The sequence below is a fragment of the Gopherus flavomarginatus genome, chromosome 2 (genome assembly GCF_025201925.1).
Source record: "Gopherus flavomarginatus isolate rGopFla2 chromosome 2, rGopFla2.mat.asm, whole genome shotgun sequence".
Classification (NCBI taxonomy): Eukaryota; Metazoa; Chordata; order Testudines; family Testudinidae; genus Gopherus; species Gopherus flavomarginatus.
The window spans coordinates 172,754,577-172,771,718 of NC_066618.1; the positions used below are offsets into that span (position 1 = coordinate 172,754,577).

A 17,142-nucleotide genomic window follows, 5' to 3' on the forward strand; every position below is an offset into this window, starting at 1 on the left:
AGAGGTCATCCAGTCTAGTTCCCTGCACTGAGGCAGGACAAAGTCAACTAGACCATCCCGCTGAGAGATATTTGTCCAGCCAGCTCTTAAAAATCTCCAGTGATGGAGATTCCACAACCTCTCTTGGATGTCTTTGACAAGGGAATATTCAAATAATCTAGAGTAATTACATTCTGGATACCTATTATAGCTTTGCTAGAATATTTCCCTCTCTTGTGCCTTGGGACATTAAAAAAAATATTACCTCACTTTTACTTCTAACAGCCAGTATTTATTTTACTGTATCTTATTTTTTAGATTCATTTTCTGAATTTGCAAACCATTCAAATCCTAATATTTTTTAAACTAGTCAATTATCTCAAACAAACAGCACATCATAATATTTATATTAGACTGAAAAAAATGTATTTTTATTACTTACTTGAAAGGGGCTAATATATATCTTTTTTGAAGTCTATTAATCCATCCCTCAGTGGTCAAGGTTGACGGACCCCCTCTTTCTGAGTGTTTCAGGTAATAGTTATCCCCTCTCCCCTTTATATATGTTATATACACACACTGTCAGCTGAAATAGATGTTAAATTTGACCTGGTTGCAGGAATTCACACCACAGGCTGAAGAAATCACTTAGCAAAGTGTCCAAAGTCCTATTAAGACCCTACAATATCTCATAAAGCACCCCACAGGGAATCCATGAATTTGCACCACAAGGATTCCAGCAACAAAAAAAACATCCTTTGGAAAAAAAAAAAAAGTAAGATGCCTTTGTACATACAGCCCCATTCATTTGGAAGTGAACCTTGCAACTGCAAGGTGCTTAACATTAATTATCTGGTTTTGCACATTATGAATTAGAAACAATTCTAAATTCTGCTAACTTTAAGTAAAAAAAGGGAAACTCTGAAAGCATAGCTGTCAATGCTAAAGCCCTAATGAAAGAAAGTACAATATTGCAGCAAAAATAAAAAATAGTCTTGGAGAATAATCACAGAGCAAAAACTTGGCTGTTTAGAAAGGCTCCAGGATGCATATCCACTTGATGATAGCCCAGCCCCTTTGGATGTTATTTTAGGCCCTGATTCCACAAAATACATAAGCACGTTTGACTTTAAGCACATGTGTAGTCCCATTGGCTGATTTTCAGGAGTAGTACCTTAGTTCCAAAATTTGACAGGCCTTTGCAAATGGAAAATGAATGTCAGATCTTTGCCTTGGTTTTTTGGAGCCTCAAGTTTTAAGTTTCTGAAGTCTTAATCTAGAGAAGTGGATGTTTAAACTAGTACTTTAGATGAAACTGAGTTTATTTTTCATAATTATGAGAAAGTTAAAAGGTTTTCATGATACATTTGATTATCATCCCAGGCAGAAGGCTGATGAATCAATTTTGCTTGACCTGTCCAATGAGATCATTATGAATTCTTATCCTCCAGAATTTTAATTGTTTTTTCTGGGAACTTTGTAACTGGATATTGGATAACATTAGCATTTTTAATTGCTGCTGTTTTTTAGGATGGCTATTTTTGGTTAGCCAATTTAACTATCCCTCTGGAAATTGAGTTATGACAGTTGAATTATAATTGTGGGTGGCATTAAAGACATTTTTTAAGCAAGTCACAATGTCAGAGCTGTTCTACCAAAGTAATTGTAAGAGGTAATAATGAGAAAGGCATCATAGCCTGTTTGAAGTGTTCCTTCAGCCTTCCCATTTTCCTGGGCTCAACAACATCCATCATGCCAGGAGTTCACCCTAGGTCTTTAAGATTAAAAATCTCCTCAAATGAGGAATTCTGTTTTGTTTTTCTCACTTGTCACTGCCATATCAACTTTGAGCATTTTCACTATGAGTTTGGAGCTTCTGGAATGAATAGAAGTTCATGAGGTTGCCTGGTTAGAGGCTTGCTTTTTTATGATGTTCCCGTTCTAAATTGATTACTTTTGAAATGTCTGCATTAAGGGAACAACCTACGGTTGTCAACATTCACCTCAGCCCCTAAGGTAGTGCCTTGGAGAAGTGTAAGTATGAGGGGCCAGGCATGAGACAGTAAAACATGAGGACAATATTTACCTCTGTTCTCTGGTTTAGAAGGACTTTCTAGTTTTGACCTCCCTTTAAAACTGTTCAGTCCTTCTCTCTTGTGGTGCTTCTTGGGGGGTAGATCAATCTGATTGTGCTGCTGCACCTTCCCCAGTACTCTGTGCTGTTGATCTGTGTTACTGCTGCTGCTGCTGGACCTGCCTCTCTCTGATGCATTATTTTATGACTCTATCCCAAAACTCCCAGTGCTTTAAGCTAGTGTTTTACTGCACTGTTCAAGCAGGTGCCTATGAGAGAAAGTGCAGATATGGCCATGAAGAGTGGCTCTTTGTACCCACCTCAGAGTAGTCCTAGAGAGGAAGAACAGTGCACAGTAAGGAGGCAGGAGACCATCAGAAGGAAGAAGAGGAAAGACAGAATGAGGAGAGCGTGCTGAGAATCAGCACACGTCTTTCTATGGAGAACCAAAGTTTTCAAATGGGAGTGCCCGAGAGACACCAGATTAAGTGATGCTATGACACTGTAACTGAATATCTTACATAGCCTTTTATTGTGGTAGTCACGGTACTTTAGTAAACATGGAAAAGTATGTAAGTAATGCACCATCTCAAAAATAAAATTGGCGAGAACATGAGGGAGAGAAGGGCAGGACAATAATCCTAAAAGCCACTCCAAAAAACTTCAAGTCTCCACCACACCATATAATTCAAAGTGATCAATGTACCTCTTGATGTATGCAACCAACTCTTATCAAAACTACCATTAAAGTTGCTATCTATATATCAAAGGGAACCTATACCCCTAAAAGATGAGAACTTATTTTAGCTTTCAATTTTATTTTAGCTTTTGATTGCAATGATAGATGGTTTAATGAGCAGTTCAGCAGCAAGGATAAAGGATACTGGGACGAGTCAGTGAGAGATGAGAGTTCTGGTTCCCTGACCCGCCTACTATATTGTTATGGTAATTTTCTCTTTTAGTCTAACAAGAAATTGTGGGCTCATTTTGGAGCCAGCTACTTTCTAAACGTTCAGCACAGCAGCCTAATTGAGTGGACGAAATAACATGGCTAACAGAGCCTAGTGTTCCAACTCCTGTGATTACTCTGGCCACCTTCTTCTTGAGGAAAATAGATAATCAGCCATGGACAATCCCACTTTTCCTGATCTATGACCCTGCCTACAATCAAATTTCAGCTATATTGAAGGACCTGGTTACAACATGTTTCATTCTTGTAGTGTAGGTGGGATAGCAATGGTGTTCTCAGGCCTATGCTAAATCTTTAAATACACCCAAGACTTCAGCAGTATTTAGGGAAACAGAACAAAAAACACCCCTTGGCTAGGTATTCCTTATTTAGGCAAAATGTACAGGGTACAAATATACAATCTGTAGAAAATGTTTTAAGGATCTGATTTTCAGAAATTCCAACCACCCACACAATCCCAGTTAAAATCAATGGGAGTTTATCAGCACCTCTAAAAGTCAACCCCTAAACCTCTACAGCCAACTAAATGCATCTGTTTAAACACAGTCTGTAGAATTAAGTACATTACCTCATCTAGGAAGAAAGAGTAAGGACCCTCCTTTTGATGTTTCTGAATGAATTATAGGAACTGGTAGCCTCAACAGCTGTCCTAACAGCTATGCTTGAGATCTCTATTACAGAGTGTTAATAGTAATAACAACAACAAACAGTGCTACAGTTAAGATTATTCTCTGTATTGTCATTATATGATTTTATCAGAGTTTTAAATTTCATGAGGCCAAAGCTGGGCATAACAAATAGAAATGATGACTGTATGTGACTTTAAACAAAAATCTCATTTAAGGGCTAACAAGTAAAACAACAAGAAATTATTTATTTCAGTTTTTAAAAAATGTGCCCATCAAATCCTCTAACACATTGACATTTATTAAAAAAGAGAAATGCCCATAATTTAGGATCAGGCTCTAACTGGCTGATTACTTGTTGGTCCCATTGGATGCCCCAAGTCCAAAGCTCTCCTGCTTCATTCACCAGCCTGCCCTGAGAACAAGCCTAGGAAAACATGGACCTTTACCATAATTTCAAGGTCAGAACAAGTAAGCTTGGGGACACTGATGCAAGAATGTCATTCCATCATTGATGAGTTTTCAGTGAAAGCACCTTGCCATCAGATCCCCTTCATGATTCAACCAAAGGTTGTTTATTAGTAAGCTATTGAGGCTTCCAGTTGGTTAAGACATATTTCAAAGGACCATCCAAGATGAAATGGCCTATTAACACTCCTTTAGTCATACAGGGGGAAAAGAAGAGGGAAAAGCAGATGGGAGCAGGCACAGCGGGGTGGATAGTGGGTTATAGAGCATTATAATAAGCCATAAATCCAGTGTCTCTCTTTGATCCATGATTTTTAGTGTCTAGCAAAGTTATGAATTTAACAGTGTTAACAGGTCACTTCACTTTGAATGGTCCCTTGAAATATGTTTTAACTACTTATGCTAAACAATCTGTTCCATATTATATTTAGCAGTGTCACTCAGTTTATGTTTTCCAGAGCTAAATAAGAGCTCTGTGTAGCATAATGGCTTTTCTCTCTCATCAACAGAAGTTGGCCCAATAAAAAGATACTACCTCACCCATCTTGCCTCTTTAATATCCTGAGATTGACACGCCTTCAACAACACTGTATATCAAAATTTAAGACACCTTAGAGCAATTATATTGTCTTTTAAAGTCTTTTGTAAAGCACTGTGTCCACTTCTGGAATTCTATACATCATATAATAATCATTTTAAAAGGTTAGAGCCCTTCACAGTTGGATATGGGTGTATTGATGTGACAGCACCAGAAAGACCCACCCAGCCAATCAGAACATGACTTTGGATAATTAGTGTACAGACATACACTTTAGTTGTGATTTAGACATATTTCCTTCTCATGCATTTCTTTCCACTCTCCCCAGAGTTTTTTCACCCATGCAACAAAAATACACAAATTTCTCAATAAGTGAGTTCTTTGATACTACTTTTCATATTCCCTGTAACTCAACCTCTTTTATATATTTTGGAGCTGAATATGCAAACTAACCCCTTTTCATATCTATTTTCTAAAATGTATATTATATACTTGTGACAGATGATCAAAGATCTGTCAATAATTTGTTATTTTAAAATAACATTAAAAAATATTTTTATTCCAAGCTATTTCTGGGGTGGGGGACTTCCAGAGGTGATTAGGAAACAGTCCCATGGCCTTCCTCCAAAGCAGGACTCCTGATTGAAGAGTCTTTTGTGTAAATGCTAATGAAACCTCACCTTGATGGGTTAAAATGGATGCTAATAGCTGAAAGACACACAGACAGCAAGAAGTGGGATGCTATATATGTAAACCGACAGACAGGTCAGTTGACAACCAGGTATGGGGACAGGAGAGTTGCTATTTAGACTGCACAATACTGACAAGCTCACCAGAGTTCTGAGGTAAGGGAGAGAGAGAAATAAAGTGTTTTCATTTTTTTCTCCGTAACGAAGGTTGAAAATACCATATGCAGTTTAGCTTACGAGAACTGTAAATTCAGGTGGGAGAAGCATTTTTTTTCATTCCATTTGGTCTGTTTTTAATAAATCTTGTTTTTGCTCAGCTTACTGTTGGGTAGGTCATTTCAGGCAGACCTCCTCAAATAGAAGAGAATCCCGTAAGTTCTAAGGAGAGGCGCTGAAGGGTTGTGACGGTGTCACAGGTCCAATGCTCTGGAACTGCTCTGTAGGAAGCCAGCCTGGACTCTGGGGTAGAGTGACTCCCCTTGGGGCACACTGTCCAGGACAAAAAACCTCCTCATCTTCGACCTTACTGGTCTGACCTCGGAGCATTCAACATCCCTGTTCACAATTGTCATAAACAGAGTGTTAAGGGTTAATGTCTCTTATACCTGTAAAGGGTTACAAGCAGGAAACTGGACACCTGACCAGAAGACCAATCAGAAGACAAGATACTTTTAAATTCGGGTGGAGGGAAGTTTGGGTGTGAGTTCTTTGTTCTTCTCTCGGAGGGTCTGAGAGAGACCAGACATTACTACAGGCTCTCTAAGTCTCTTTTCAAGTAGTGAGTAAAAAACAGGCGGTTTAGGCCTTTTAATTGTTTTACACTATTTGCATTTGTGGATCTGGCTGGTTAACTTTTATATGTGTAGTTGCTGGGAATATTTTGATTTGTATTGGTACTGGGGGGGGGGGGGGAAGTCTCTTTCTGGTATCTGTAAGCTATAGGACACTGTATATTGACATCTTGAAGTTACAGAGGTAATTCTTTACTTTTTCCTTTCTTTTATTAAAAGATTTCTTTTTAGAGAATCTGATTGATTTTTTTTTCTCTGTTTCCCTTGTTTTATCCCAGGGGATTGGGATAACTCACCAGGACGGGTGGGGAGACGGGAGGGGGAGAGAGAAAATCTCTCTCTGTTTTCCTTGAATCTGTTTGCCTCTTTGTGGAAGGGAAGGGAGATGCTTCTCTGTATGGTGATTTAAGAGGTTAGATCAGTATCTCAGGATAGCCCAGGGAGGGAAGTTCTGAGAGGGGGAAGGTGGGGGAATGGTTTATTTCTCCTTGTTTTAAGAACCCAAGGGGTCTGGGTTCTTGGGGTCCCCAGGGAAGGTTGGGGAGGTCAGAGTGCCCCAAAACACTATATTTTTGGGTGGTGGCAGCCTATCAGATCTAAGCTGGTAATTAAGCTTAGGGAAATTCATGCTAGTATCTCATTTTCTGAACTGTAAGGTTCAGATCTGAGAAAGAATGCTATGACAAGAATGCACACTTCCCTTTGGTAGGGGAAGCCAGAGGGCTCTGCACCCCAACTCCGCAGTCAGACGTGACTCTCAGGGCTTGTCTACATCACAAAGTTGCAGCGCTGGTGAGGGGGTTACAGCGCTGCAACTTAGGAGGTGTACACATCTGCAGGGCATCACCAGCGCTGCAACTCCCTGTTTGCAGCGCTGGCCGTACTCCCGTTTTGTCTCGGGTGTAGAGGATCCAGCGCTGGTGATCCAGCGCTGGTAATCAAGTGTAGACACTTACCAGCGCTTTTCTTGACCTCCATGGAATAAGCAGGTATCGCAGCATATCTGAGGAAGCCTCTCTGGTAATCAAGCAGGTCTCCTTCCCCGGTTTGCTCTCGCGTTCCCCGAACCCCCGAGCAAGCAGGTCTCCTTCCCTGCAGTTTGCAGGGGGGTTCGGGGAACGCGAGAGCAAACCGCGGGGAAGCAGGTCTCCTTCCCCAGTTTGCTCTCGTGTTCCCCGAACACCCGTGCAAGCAGGTCTCCTTCCCTGCGGTTTGCAGGGGGGTTCGGGGAACGCGAGAGCAAACCGCGGGGAAGCAGGTCTCCTTCCCCGGTTTGCTCTCGCGTTCCCCGAACCCCCGTGCAAGCAGGTCTCCTTCCCTGCGGTTTGCTCTCGCATTCCCCGAACCCCCCTTGAAGCCACCCAACAGCGCTGCAGTGTGGCCACATCTAACACCACTTGCAGCGCTGGTTGCTGTAAGTGTGGCCACTCTGCAGTGCTGGCCCTATACAGCTGTACTAATACAGCTGTAACGACCAGTGCTGCAAAATTGTAGATGTAGACATACCCTCAGCCAGCGTCGTAAAGCAGAAGGGTTTATTGGTCAACAGGTACACAGCATAGAACAGAACTTGTTAGCACAGAAGTCAGTGACTTTCAGCAAAGTCCATCTTGGGGGGACCCTGGGCCAGACGGCCTGGCCCTTCCTTCCAGTCCCTCACAGCAGACTGCCCTGGATCTCCCTGCCTCTCCTTTGATCTGCCCATAGCTCCTCCTCTGGTCTTTGTGCTGCTTCCTGGGCAAAGTGTCACCTGGTTTCATCCCCCTCCTGGTTTTCAGGTTATGAAGGGTATCGGCCATCACCTATGCCCAGAGAGCTGAGCAGCCTCACCTGCCTTGAGGGTCTCAGCAAAAGTCACACACCCAATTCCCACCACCTAGGCATTGGTGCAATATACAGGGAAACTGAAGTACACACAGTATTAGTATAGGACAGTAAGACTCACATGCAACATAAGGTGAATACCCCACTTCGTCACAAGGGTAAACAGTCCGGAACCTACATACTGCTCTCAGCCGAGGGGCTTAAAAGCAGTCTGCTTTGAGAGACTCATCTTACCATTGAGCGGTGGCAGGCAAACAAGGAGAAGCGACCAAGATGAAAGTTAGGGGTGGTGTGAGTCACAATATCACAGATAGTGGGTCACTCCATTTAATCCTAGCAAAGGGGTGTGCAACTTGCAATTTCCCTTCTCTCCCCTTCCAAAAAGGTTACTGTGCCCTACTGGCGGGAGGGGGAGACGCTTGCCCAGGGAAGTGCAGGAAGCATTTGCAGCACTGACCTACCTAAAGGGTTCCACTTGCCAGTGGCAACTTTAAAGTGCTACTAGGGCCCCGCATGCTGAATTCAAACAAGCCTCATGTACGCTAGCAACCGCACCTTCGCAAGCAGCAGTGCCAATTGCTGGGGCAGGTACCAGCTCCAGGAACTCTGGCAGAGGAGGAATTGTGAGTGACCTCGCCAGACAGGCTCTCTCTGTTGATGGATCCCTGGAAAAATAGGAATCTTTCAGATCTGAGTCAAGCTCATGATTTTTAATGGGAATGTATATGTTAAGATTTGCAGTGAAATCAGAGTTGTTTGATAGGGTTAACAGAAATATCATTAAATATGCAACTCAACTAATTAAACTAATGCTTACAAAGAGTTTTGGGATCCTCAAATGATACACATAATGGAAGTGGAGAATATCATCATATGTTACCATCCCACTCCCTACTGGAGTCAGTGGAAAAGGTGTCGTGTCATTGGGGCCAGGATATAAAGTAACCATGACTTCTGTGTGTGTCACTGTCATTATACGTACCATGGTCAGGAATGAGGACCCGCAGCCAGTCTGCTAGCATTACACCCAAGCATGCTAACAAGCACAGCTGGGCCCCACTTGAGCCACCCAACTGGTTTTTAAGAGCAGCAGCAACAGCACAGCACTGGCTATTCAAAGCATTTGCCCAAGGCTGTGATAGCTTCTGTTTGGCTGCTTGTTCCCAGCCTTGTCTGCCTCACACAAGGCAACCAGGTGCTGATCATTGGATCTGACTTTGACTCTGCCCCTGACTCTGGGCTCCAATTCTTGGTGCCTGACTCCAGCTCTAACCTGGCTACTGACCCCTAGACACAACTGCTCTTGTCCCAGTCGCTAACAACCATACACTTCATGTATGGAAAATAAGATGCAATTTTGAATTAGGGGCCAACAATTCCATTGCGTGGTTTTGGTGACATCACAAACTATGAGTGAAGTCCAAGTGGCTTGTGCAGTCACCAAAACTCTTTTAGATGAAGTCACTGCTTAGTAATTTTTTTTAAATGCATGGATCTGATCACTTCTTGAAACGGAATAAACAAAGTAATGGTATAAATCACTCAGCTATCAACACCTTCTGCCCTTGTTTCAGCCGTAAGTGGAGATATGGAATAGACATTATGAAATAGGCAGAAAGGGAGGCAACAATTTGGGGTCAGATTTTCAGAAACACATTTCTGATTGTGCATGCATCACTGGCACTGTACATACAAAAACATGCTTCTGAAAATATAGACTTGGATTAGCTCACAAGTGCAACTATGGAGTGAAGCTTTTATAGTTTGAACTTTTCAGCAATACTGGTGTCTATTTTTAGCCCATCTGTATGATGAAGTGCTCTTGGGAACTCTTGTCATACACATTCAGCAGATGCCAAAAGTACCTTGCTGAATCAGCACCATAAAATACTTGTCATTGTGGGACGGATTATGTGAAGGAAACATCCTTTTAAAAACTCTCAAGGTTCTCTATGTGAGGCTAAATATGGCTCTGATTATGGAACTATTTGATGTGTGCAGCCAGGTATGCATTATCAAATTTGGAGAGGGTGCAGAAAGGAGTCACAAAAATGATTCAAAGGCTGGAGAAATGCCTTACAGCAGCAAACTTAAAGAGTTCAGTCTGTTTAGCTTATCAAAAAGAAGACTGAGAGATGATCTGATTACTATATATAAGCACTTTCCACAGAAGAAAATACCAGGTACTAAATGGATCTTCAGTATAGCAGAGAAAGGCATAACAGTATTCAATGGTTATAATATAAAACCAGAGAAATTCAAATTAGAAATTAGGCATACATTTTTAGCAGTGAAGGTGATTAACCACTGAAAAATACTACCAAGGGACGTGGTGGAGTCCCCATTTCTTGGTGTCTTCAGATCAAGACTGGTTGCCTTTCAGGAAAGTGTGCTTTAGCCAAATACAAGTTATTGGGCTCAGTACAGAAGTAACTGGGTGACATTTAATGGCCTAGGACATACAGGATATTAGATGAGATGAGCCAAAGGTCCCTTTCTACATGAGTTTGAATTACATCCTAAGGGCCAAATTCTGTCCTTAGGTACATGCACACAATTTCCATTTGTATTTCCATCTGGAGTTCCAGGTATCCAGATGCTGAAGGCAAAATTTGACACTCAAAAGTTTTCTGGACAAACCATTTTGCTAGAATAGGAAGATAGGAATAAAGTTACAATTAAGCTACAAACTGATATATAATTAGCCACATCCTGACAAAAATAGATATTTCTTTGCTTCAAATCATCATATTGTTCTTATAGAATCCTTACAACACTGCCTTTTTAAAGTCTCCCCCCCCCCCGCCACCTTTCACGTGCAGCTATAACACCCTCTAACTCTTTGAAGCTTCCTGGGTCCATTGTTTTAAACAACAATCTTAATAACCGCTCCTGGGGAATTCTGCGCCACTATGCATGCACATAATTCATGTGCCATGCATATTTTTTTCCTGCAGAAAGTAACTTCTGCCTAAAGGATGCACCTTTTGCCCAAAGGAGGGCACTGCGGCACTAGATCAGAGCAACCGCTCCCAGCCACTCCCAGCTACCATAGGGAAGAAAAAGAGCCTGCACTGCCTTCTTCACAGTACCTGTTGGGCCAGGTCAGGAGACAGGAAATATGGGGAGACAATGTGGAACACATAGGGAGGGAGGTCACAGACCAGCTGCTGGAAGGTCACAGATGGGTTCATAAGGGCTAGTAGGGGAGGACAGATTGAGGCAGAGACTGAATGGGAGTGGAGATGCAGTGCCACAGGGGTGTGTGGGGGTGCAGGGCCACATAGGGAAAGGGAGGTGACTGAGTGGGGGCAGAGAGACACATAGGGATGGGGGAGGGGGTGCAGGGCCACATAGGGGAAGAGGGGACACACAGACACATGGGGACAAAAGGAAGGGGTGCAGGGCCACATGGTGATGGGGGAAGCTCCCTAACAATCCCTCCGTGCCCCCTGAAAAACCTGTTCCACACTTTTTCCATCCATACTCAAGAATCCTCCAAGTTCGCATCCCGGCTCCTTCCCAGCAATTACTTTCCTCTCCCTCAGTTCCTTCATTACCCTTGACTCCCACAAGACTTCGCTCTGTTTCTGAGGGGTGTGGGAAATACGGTTCTGTATTGTAGTTTTATTACTCAAGAGTTCTGCATTAATATGCCTAGTAAGGAATCTATTTGTCAAAAAATATTTCCTGAATCTTTTTTGCAATCTGTATTGTTACAGATATAGTTGCTGACAGGTATTTTCAAATAAATTACCAAAATAATTGAAACTGGTATGATTGTATTGTGTTATTTTGACAAATAAAATAAGCAGAATTTTAAAATATTGTGCACAAAGTTTTTAATTTTTTGGCACAGAATTCCCTGAGGAGTAAATAACGAATATTCCTGTGGTAAAGTTGCTATAGGTTTACTGTACTTAAGATGGACCAAAAACTTATTAAGGTCTCAATTCAGCAAATCACTGAAACGAGTGTTTCACTGTATGTACACACTTAAAAGTTAAGCACCATTTTAAGTCTTCTGCTGAACCAGGGCCACAACAACTTCTTTTTCCTCTTCAGCACTGAGTCAGTGTGACAGTGTGTGCAGGTCTTTGGAACAGAAACATTCAAACACAGGAGACACTAATTAAACAATTCTTTTTTTCTTGGCGAGATTCTGAAATTAACACTTTATTGTTTCATACAAGACAAAGTTAAAAACAAACAAAACAAAACAAAAATCCTCCACAACTTTTAATAAAAGCTAAAAGGGCTTTTTATAAAAAAAATCTTAGGAAAAGTCCCCAAGACTTTGCAGCTAAAACAGAATAAAAGAAACAATTTTTTTTTTTTTTTTTTAAAGAGAGAGCATTATTTTGTATTTGCTGTCGGCAGGCATGCTTCATTCATCACCTGCATGAAACTAGGTTACGTCTCCATAGGCCATCGAGTTATTAAGTAAGTAAATATTGCACTGTTTCCGTGCCCTCCTTTTATTTCCTGACTTCTTCGGTCTCCTCTGGCTCTCTCTCTTGATGCTCTCTTTCCCACCTCATTTCTTTCAACTCTTGTCTGTATTTCCGTTCAATGAACCGTTTCTGATGGGCCATCTGGGGAAAGTTATCTGACACAGGGAGAAATATTTTACATTAATAAAGGGCAGCTGGTAGCACAGAGAATGCTTCAATTTTTATTTATTTATTTTTCTTTTACACGATGGAGGAGAAAAAGTCACGCTGTTATTTTGCCTCATTCATTCGTAATACTCAGTACAAAACTGGAAGTCCAGCATGATCAGACCACCTTAGTTTCAAAGAAAATTTCAACATTTGTTTCCCTTGCTACAGAGCCTGGCCGATTCTCAGAAACAGATTATAAAATGCTGACATAGTAACATGTCCAAGTAATACTTGGGTTTTACATTTTGTTCCCCTGGCAACAGGTAGTTAATACTGAAAAAGTGAAGTGAGAATACAATCAACACTCTGCGGAATGAGAGCAACTAAAATATCTGACAAAGTAAGAGCAACTGGTACTGAGTGTTGTACAGATGTTCACATTATTACTGTTTTTATTTTAGAAAATGCAAAAGCAGGCTTGATAGCCAGCATAATGGCAGTGTTCTGAGTGGGAAAATGATAGCTGAGTTCTAGGATAACAAACACAGAATCATAGGACTGGAAAGGACCTCAAGAGGTCTTCTAGTCCAGTCCCCTGTGCTCAAGGCAGGACTAAATATTATCTAGGCTATCCCTGACAGGTATTTGTCTAACCTGCTCTTAAAAAAATCTCCAATGATGGAGATTCCACAACTTCCCTAGGCAATTTATTCCAGTGTTTAACCACCCTGACAGTTAGGAAGTTTTTCCTAATGTCCAATTTAACCGCACTTGCTGCAATTTAAGCCTATTGAATCTTGTCCTATCCTCAGAGGTTAAGGAGAAATACTTTTCTCCCTCCTCCTTGTAACAACCTTTTATGTACTTGAAAACTGTTATCATGTTCCCCCTCTTCTTCAGATTAAACAAACCCAGTTTCATCCATCTTCCCTCAGAGATCATGTTTTCTAGACCTTTAATCATTTTTGTTGCTCTTCTCTGGACCTTCACCAATTTGTCCACATCTTTCCTGAAATGTGTACTCATTACTCCCATTGAGGCCTTATCAGTGCAGAGTGCAGCATAAGAATTACTTCTTGTGCCTTGCTTACAACCCTCCTGTTAATACATCTCAGAATGATGTTTGCTTTTTTGCAACAGTGTAACACTGTTGACTCATATTTAGCTTGTGATCTACTATGTCCTCCAGATCCCTTTGCACAGTACAGAAGATCCAGGACTTATGCGAGTGTTCCATTCCGGAATGCCTTGCATAAGTTGAATTTTGCTTAAGTCGGGAATGCATCTCTGACAATTAAGCAAAAAAACCCAAACCAAAACAAAAAAAAACCTTACAGAACTTAACAGAACTTTTTCCGTAAGACCAGATTTCCGTAAGTCGGATTTGCATAACCCAGGGCGCGTCTGTACTCCTTTCTAGGTAGTCATTTCCTATTTTGTATATATTTGCATTTGTCCTTAACTGAATTTCACCCTATTTACTTCAGACCATTTCTCCATTTTTAATTGCATTAAAAGCCATTCTCAAAACGCAACAATTTAGCTATCCCCAATTCTACAAATATAAATAGCAAAATTCAGTTTTCATTTTCTTATAATATCAGTGAATAATATTGATGTTATGTTCAAACATTTTAAAAATTTAAATTTTCACATTTGTGGTAAATTATGAGAGGGTCAGACAATTAGTTAATGACAATAGATGCTGAGATTTAAAACGTTAAAGTAAAATCATTAAAATGCAAATTGTCAACATCACCTCAAAATATACAAATCAGACCTGTTTTTCCTATTCATTTGCTAGTCCATTTGTGACAAGCCTAATTCAAGTCTAAATCACTGGATTTTGACTAATAAATTCTCAAGCATAATTTTTCTTACTTTTGCCTATCTATAAATATTGATTATCACTGATGAAAATATTTTTGCATTGGTTAGTGTGTGTATGTTGATATCAACATTTACTAACTTTTATTGATTAAAAATGTGATCCTTCCAGATTAAATATAAATATTTATTTAGAAATATATCAGTGCATGTTATGAGTGGTATCTGGTTTAAACTCAATCCAGACTAGTTGGAGATGATGATGGTGGGTCGGGGGCAACACCTGGAGGAGATGGCAGAATAAGAACATAAAAACATAATGGCCATACTAGATCAAACTAAAGGTCCATCTAGCCCAGTAACCTGTCTTCTGACAGTGGCCAATGCCAGATGCTTCAGAGGGAATAAACAGAACAGGGCAATAATCAAGTGATTCATCCCACCTCATCCAGTGCCAGCTTCTGGCAGACAGCATGGGGCTGCATCCCTGACCATCTTGGCTAATAGCCATAGATGGATCTAGCCTCAATTAACTTATTTAATTCTTTTTTCAACCCACTTATACTTTTGGCCTTCACACCATCCACTGACAAAGAGGTCCACAGGTTGACTGTGCATTGTGTGAAGGAGCTTTGAGCAGAGGGTTGGACTAGATGATCTCCTGAAATCCCTTCCAACCCTAATAATCTATGATTTTATGATTAAGTACTTCCTATGTTTGTTTTAAACCTGGTGCCTATTAATTTCATTGGGTGACCCCGGTTCAAGACCATAGGGGAAGATCCTTAGTTGCTGTAAATTGTTTTAGCTCCATTAACTTCAGTGGAACTGCAATAATTTACACTACAGCTGAGAATCTAGGCTTTTAACACTGTTTCATAGAATGGTCCTAGAATTGACCTACCCTGTCCACATTATCAAAAACATTATAGAAGATGGATGCCCCTACCACAGTAGACAATCTTACTAGCAAATGGTTGTAAAATGTGTTGGGTGGATTCACCCTGTACCACAGAGCAAGCTTACCCCATTCTGTTCCATGTTAAAGAGGGGAACCTTGTAGTGATTAAGGAATTAAGTACAATAAGGGACAACTGCTGCATCTGTGACTTACTGAAAACTTCCCTTTGAAAACACTTGTGTGTGTCATATGTACTACTTGACTTTTGACAAAGTTTTATGGAAACTATTAATAAGCAAACTTGAAGTTCAGAAGCTGGTAGCATTTTGTGTACATTCTATGGCCCATTTTCCTCCTCCATAAAACATCCACCTTGCCCCCCATGAAAACCCAGTTGAGTAAATTACAATAGTTTTCCCATTTCCCAAGAAAACCTCTTACATTTTTCAAGTGCATCCATAGCAGCTCCCATCTCTGCTTGTTGAATACTGTCAAAACCAAACAAAATTATGGTAAATTTATGCTTTACTGGGTAAACTACAGTTTCCCAGAATCTGGGGTTCATATTACTCTGTTGTGATCAACTCTTCAAATAATCACTGGTCAGTCGGTCCCATAACGTAATGGATAAATCAAGTTTTCCGCAAATGTACACATAATAGTGCCATAATTCCTATGGAATATTTTTTAAAAAAAATTAGATCAATAAGGTTGTTTTGTAATTCATTAGTGAAGCAGTTGTTTTAATTAAGAGAAAGAAAAACTAATAAAGATAGAAGAGTGAGCAGCAAAAATCAAATGACATTTTGACTCTGTACTACAAAGTGAAAATTATGTCCTGACAGTTCTGTTCTAATAATCTTAGAGGTTTAAGACCATTAAAAAAATGTGTAACTTTTTTTTTCTATGCCAAAAAAATAATGAGGGCTGGACTGCTGGTGGTGATCAGTAAAAAATGGGGAAAGACTCTCTGATCCTAAATCGCCAGTTTAAATTTGTCCATGGTCACTGCCATCTGGAAGCTATTTGGTGGGGTTTCAGTGTATAAATGTCACTAAACACACCTGCTTCTTTGGTGCCTCAGCAGAGAGGCTAAGGACCAAGCGGACATGGAGACTAACTACCTCCAGCCACTAGGATATGGTCTCATTAAAGTAAGGTTGAGGCACAGAGGCAGAGTAGTGAGGCTGCACAGCTGTTGCTCAAGTTGCTTTACCTTTTCTGTGACTAATCAGCAAACATTAGTCTCCTGTGCTGTCATTTCAGAGGCTTTCACAATCAAGTTTGCTTTTTAAAACCATTTCATACATTTCCACTGTACCTTGGGCCTTTACCACATCCTATTCTTTCCCCTTTGAAATAAACAGCAACTGTATATGTCCTGGCATGAGAAGGTCCCACTGTCTGCAGGGTCCTGAGATAAGAAAGACATAATTTGTTAAAGCAGAAAGTATGAAACAATAATCTAGCAATGGCATATATCTCACCAAGCTTTCAGTCCACTTAGCAAGATTAGCACAAGGCACAATGTCAGAAAGTAGACTGCTGGCTGTATATGTTACTTCAACCAAAAGATGTCAAATCGGTGTTTGTTAAAGCGAAGTACGTACATAAAATTTGTCTTTGTCTACAACTAGCTTTATTTAACACTCCTGGGCTTACACATAGGCCCAATTAAAAACGTAAATGCATGACCTGTAGTCAAAAATGCTTACATGCTCATCCAATTGCTGAAACTCTGTGGATCCATTTTTAATTGCATGAATAAATGTAGTTATACAATTGGACACACATTTTTAATCAGACAAGCCAGCTCATGTACATTGAAATTTTGGCCCATAAACTGTAAAG

At 40.6% G+C, this 17,142-nt stretch overlaps 1 protein-coding gene across 3 annotated transcripts in view; it reads right to left on the minus strand.

Moving 5' to 3' along the window:
- Nucleotides 1-12,115: 12,115 nt before the first annotated feature.
- The window catches only part of DROSHA (drosha ribonuclease III), a 113,492-nt gene continuing 108,465 nt past the window's right edge, over nt 12,116-17,142 (minus strand). For all 3 annotated transcript variants that reach the window (XM_050939847.1, XM_050939846.1, XM_050939848.1), the window contains 3 exons: nt 16,613-16,705; nt 15,733-15,779; nt 12,116-12,568 (listed from right to left, as the gene is read on the minus strand). In XM_050939847.1, coding sequence (XP_050795804.1) covers nt 12,438-12,568; nt 15,733-15,779; nt 16,613-16,705 — 271 coding nt within the window. In that variant the 3' untranslated portion in view covers nt 12,116-12,437. The remainder of the gene's footprint in view (nt 12,569-15,732; nt 15,780-16,612; nt 16,706-17,142) is intronic.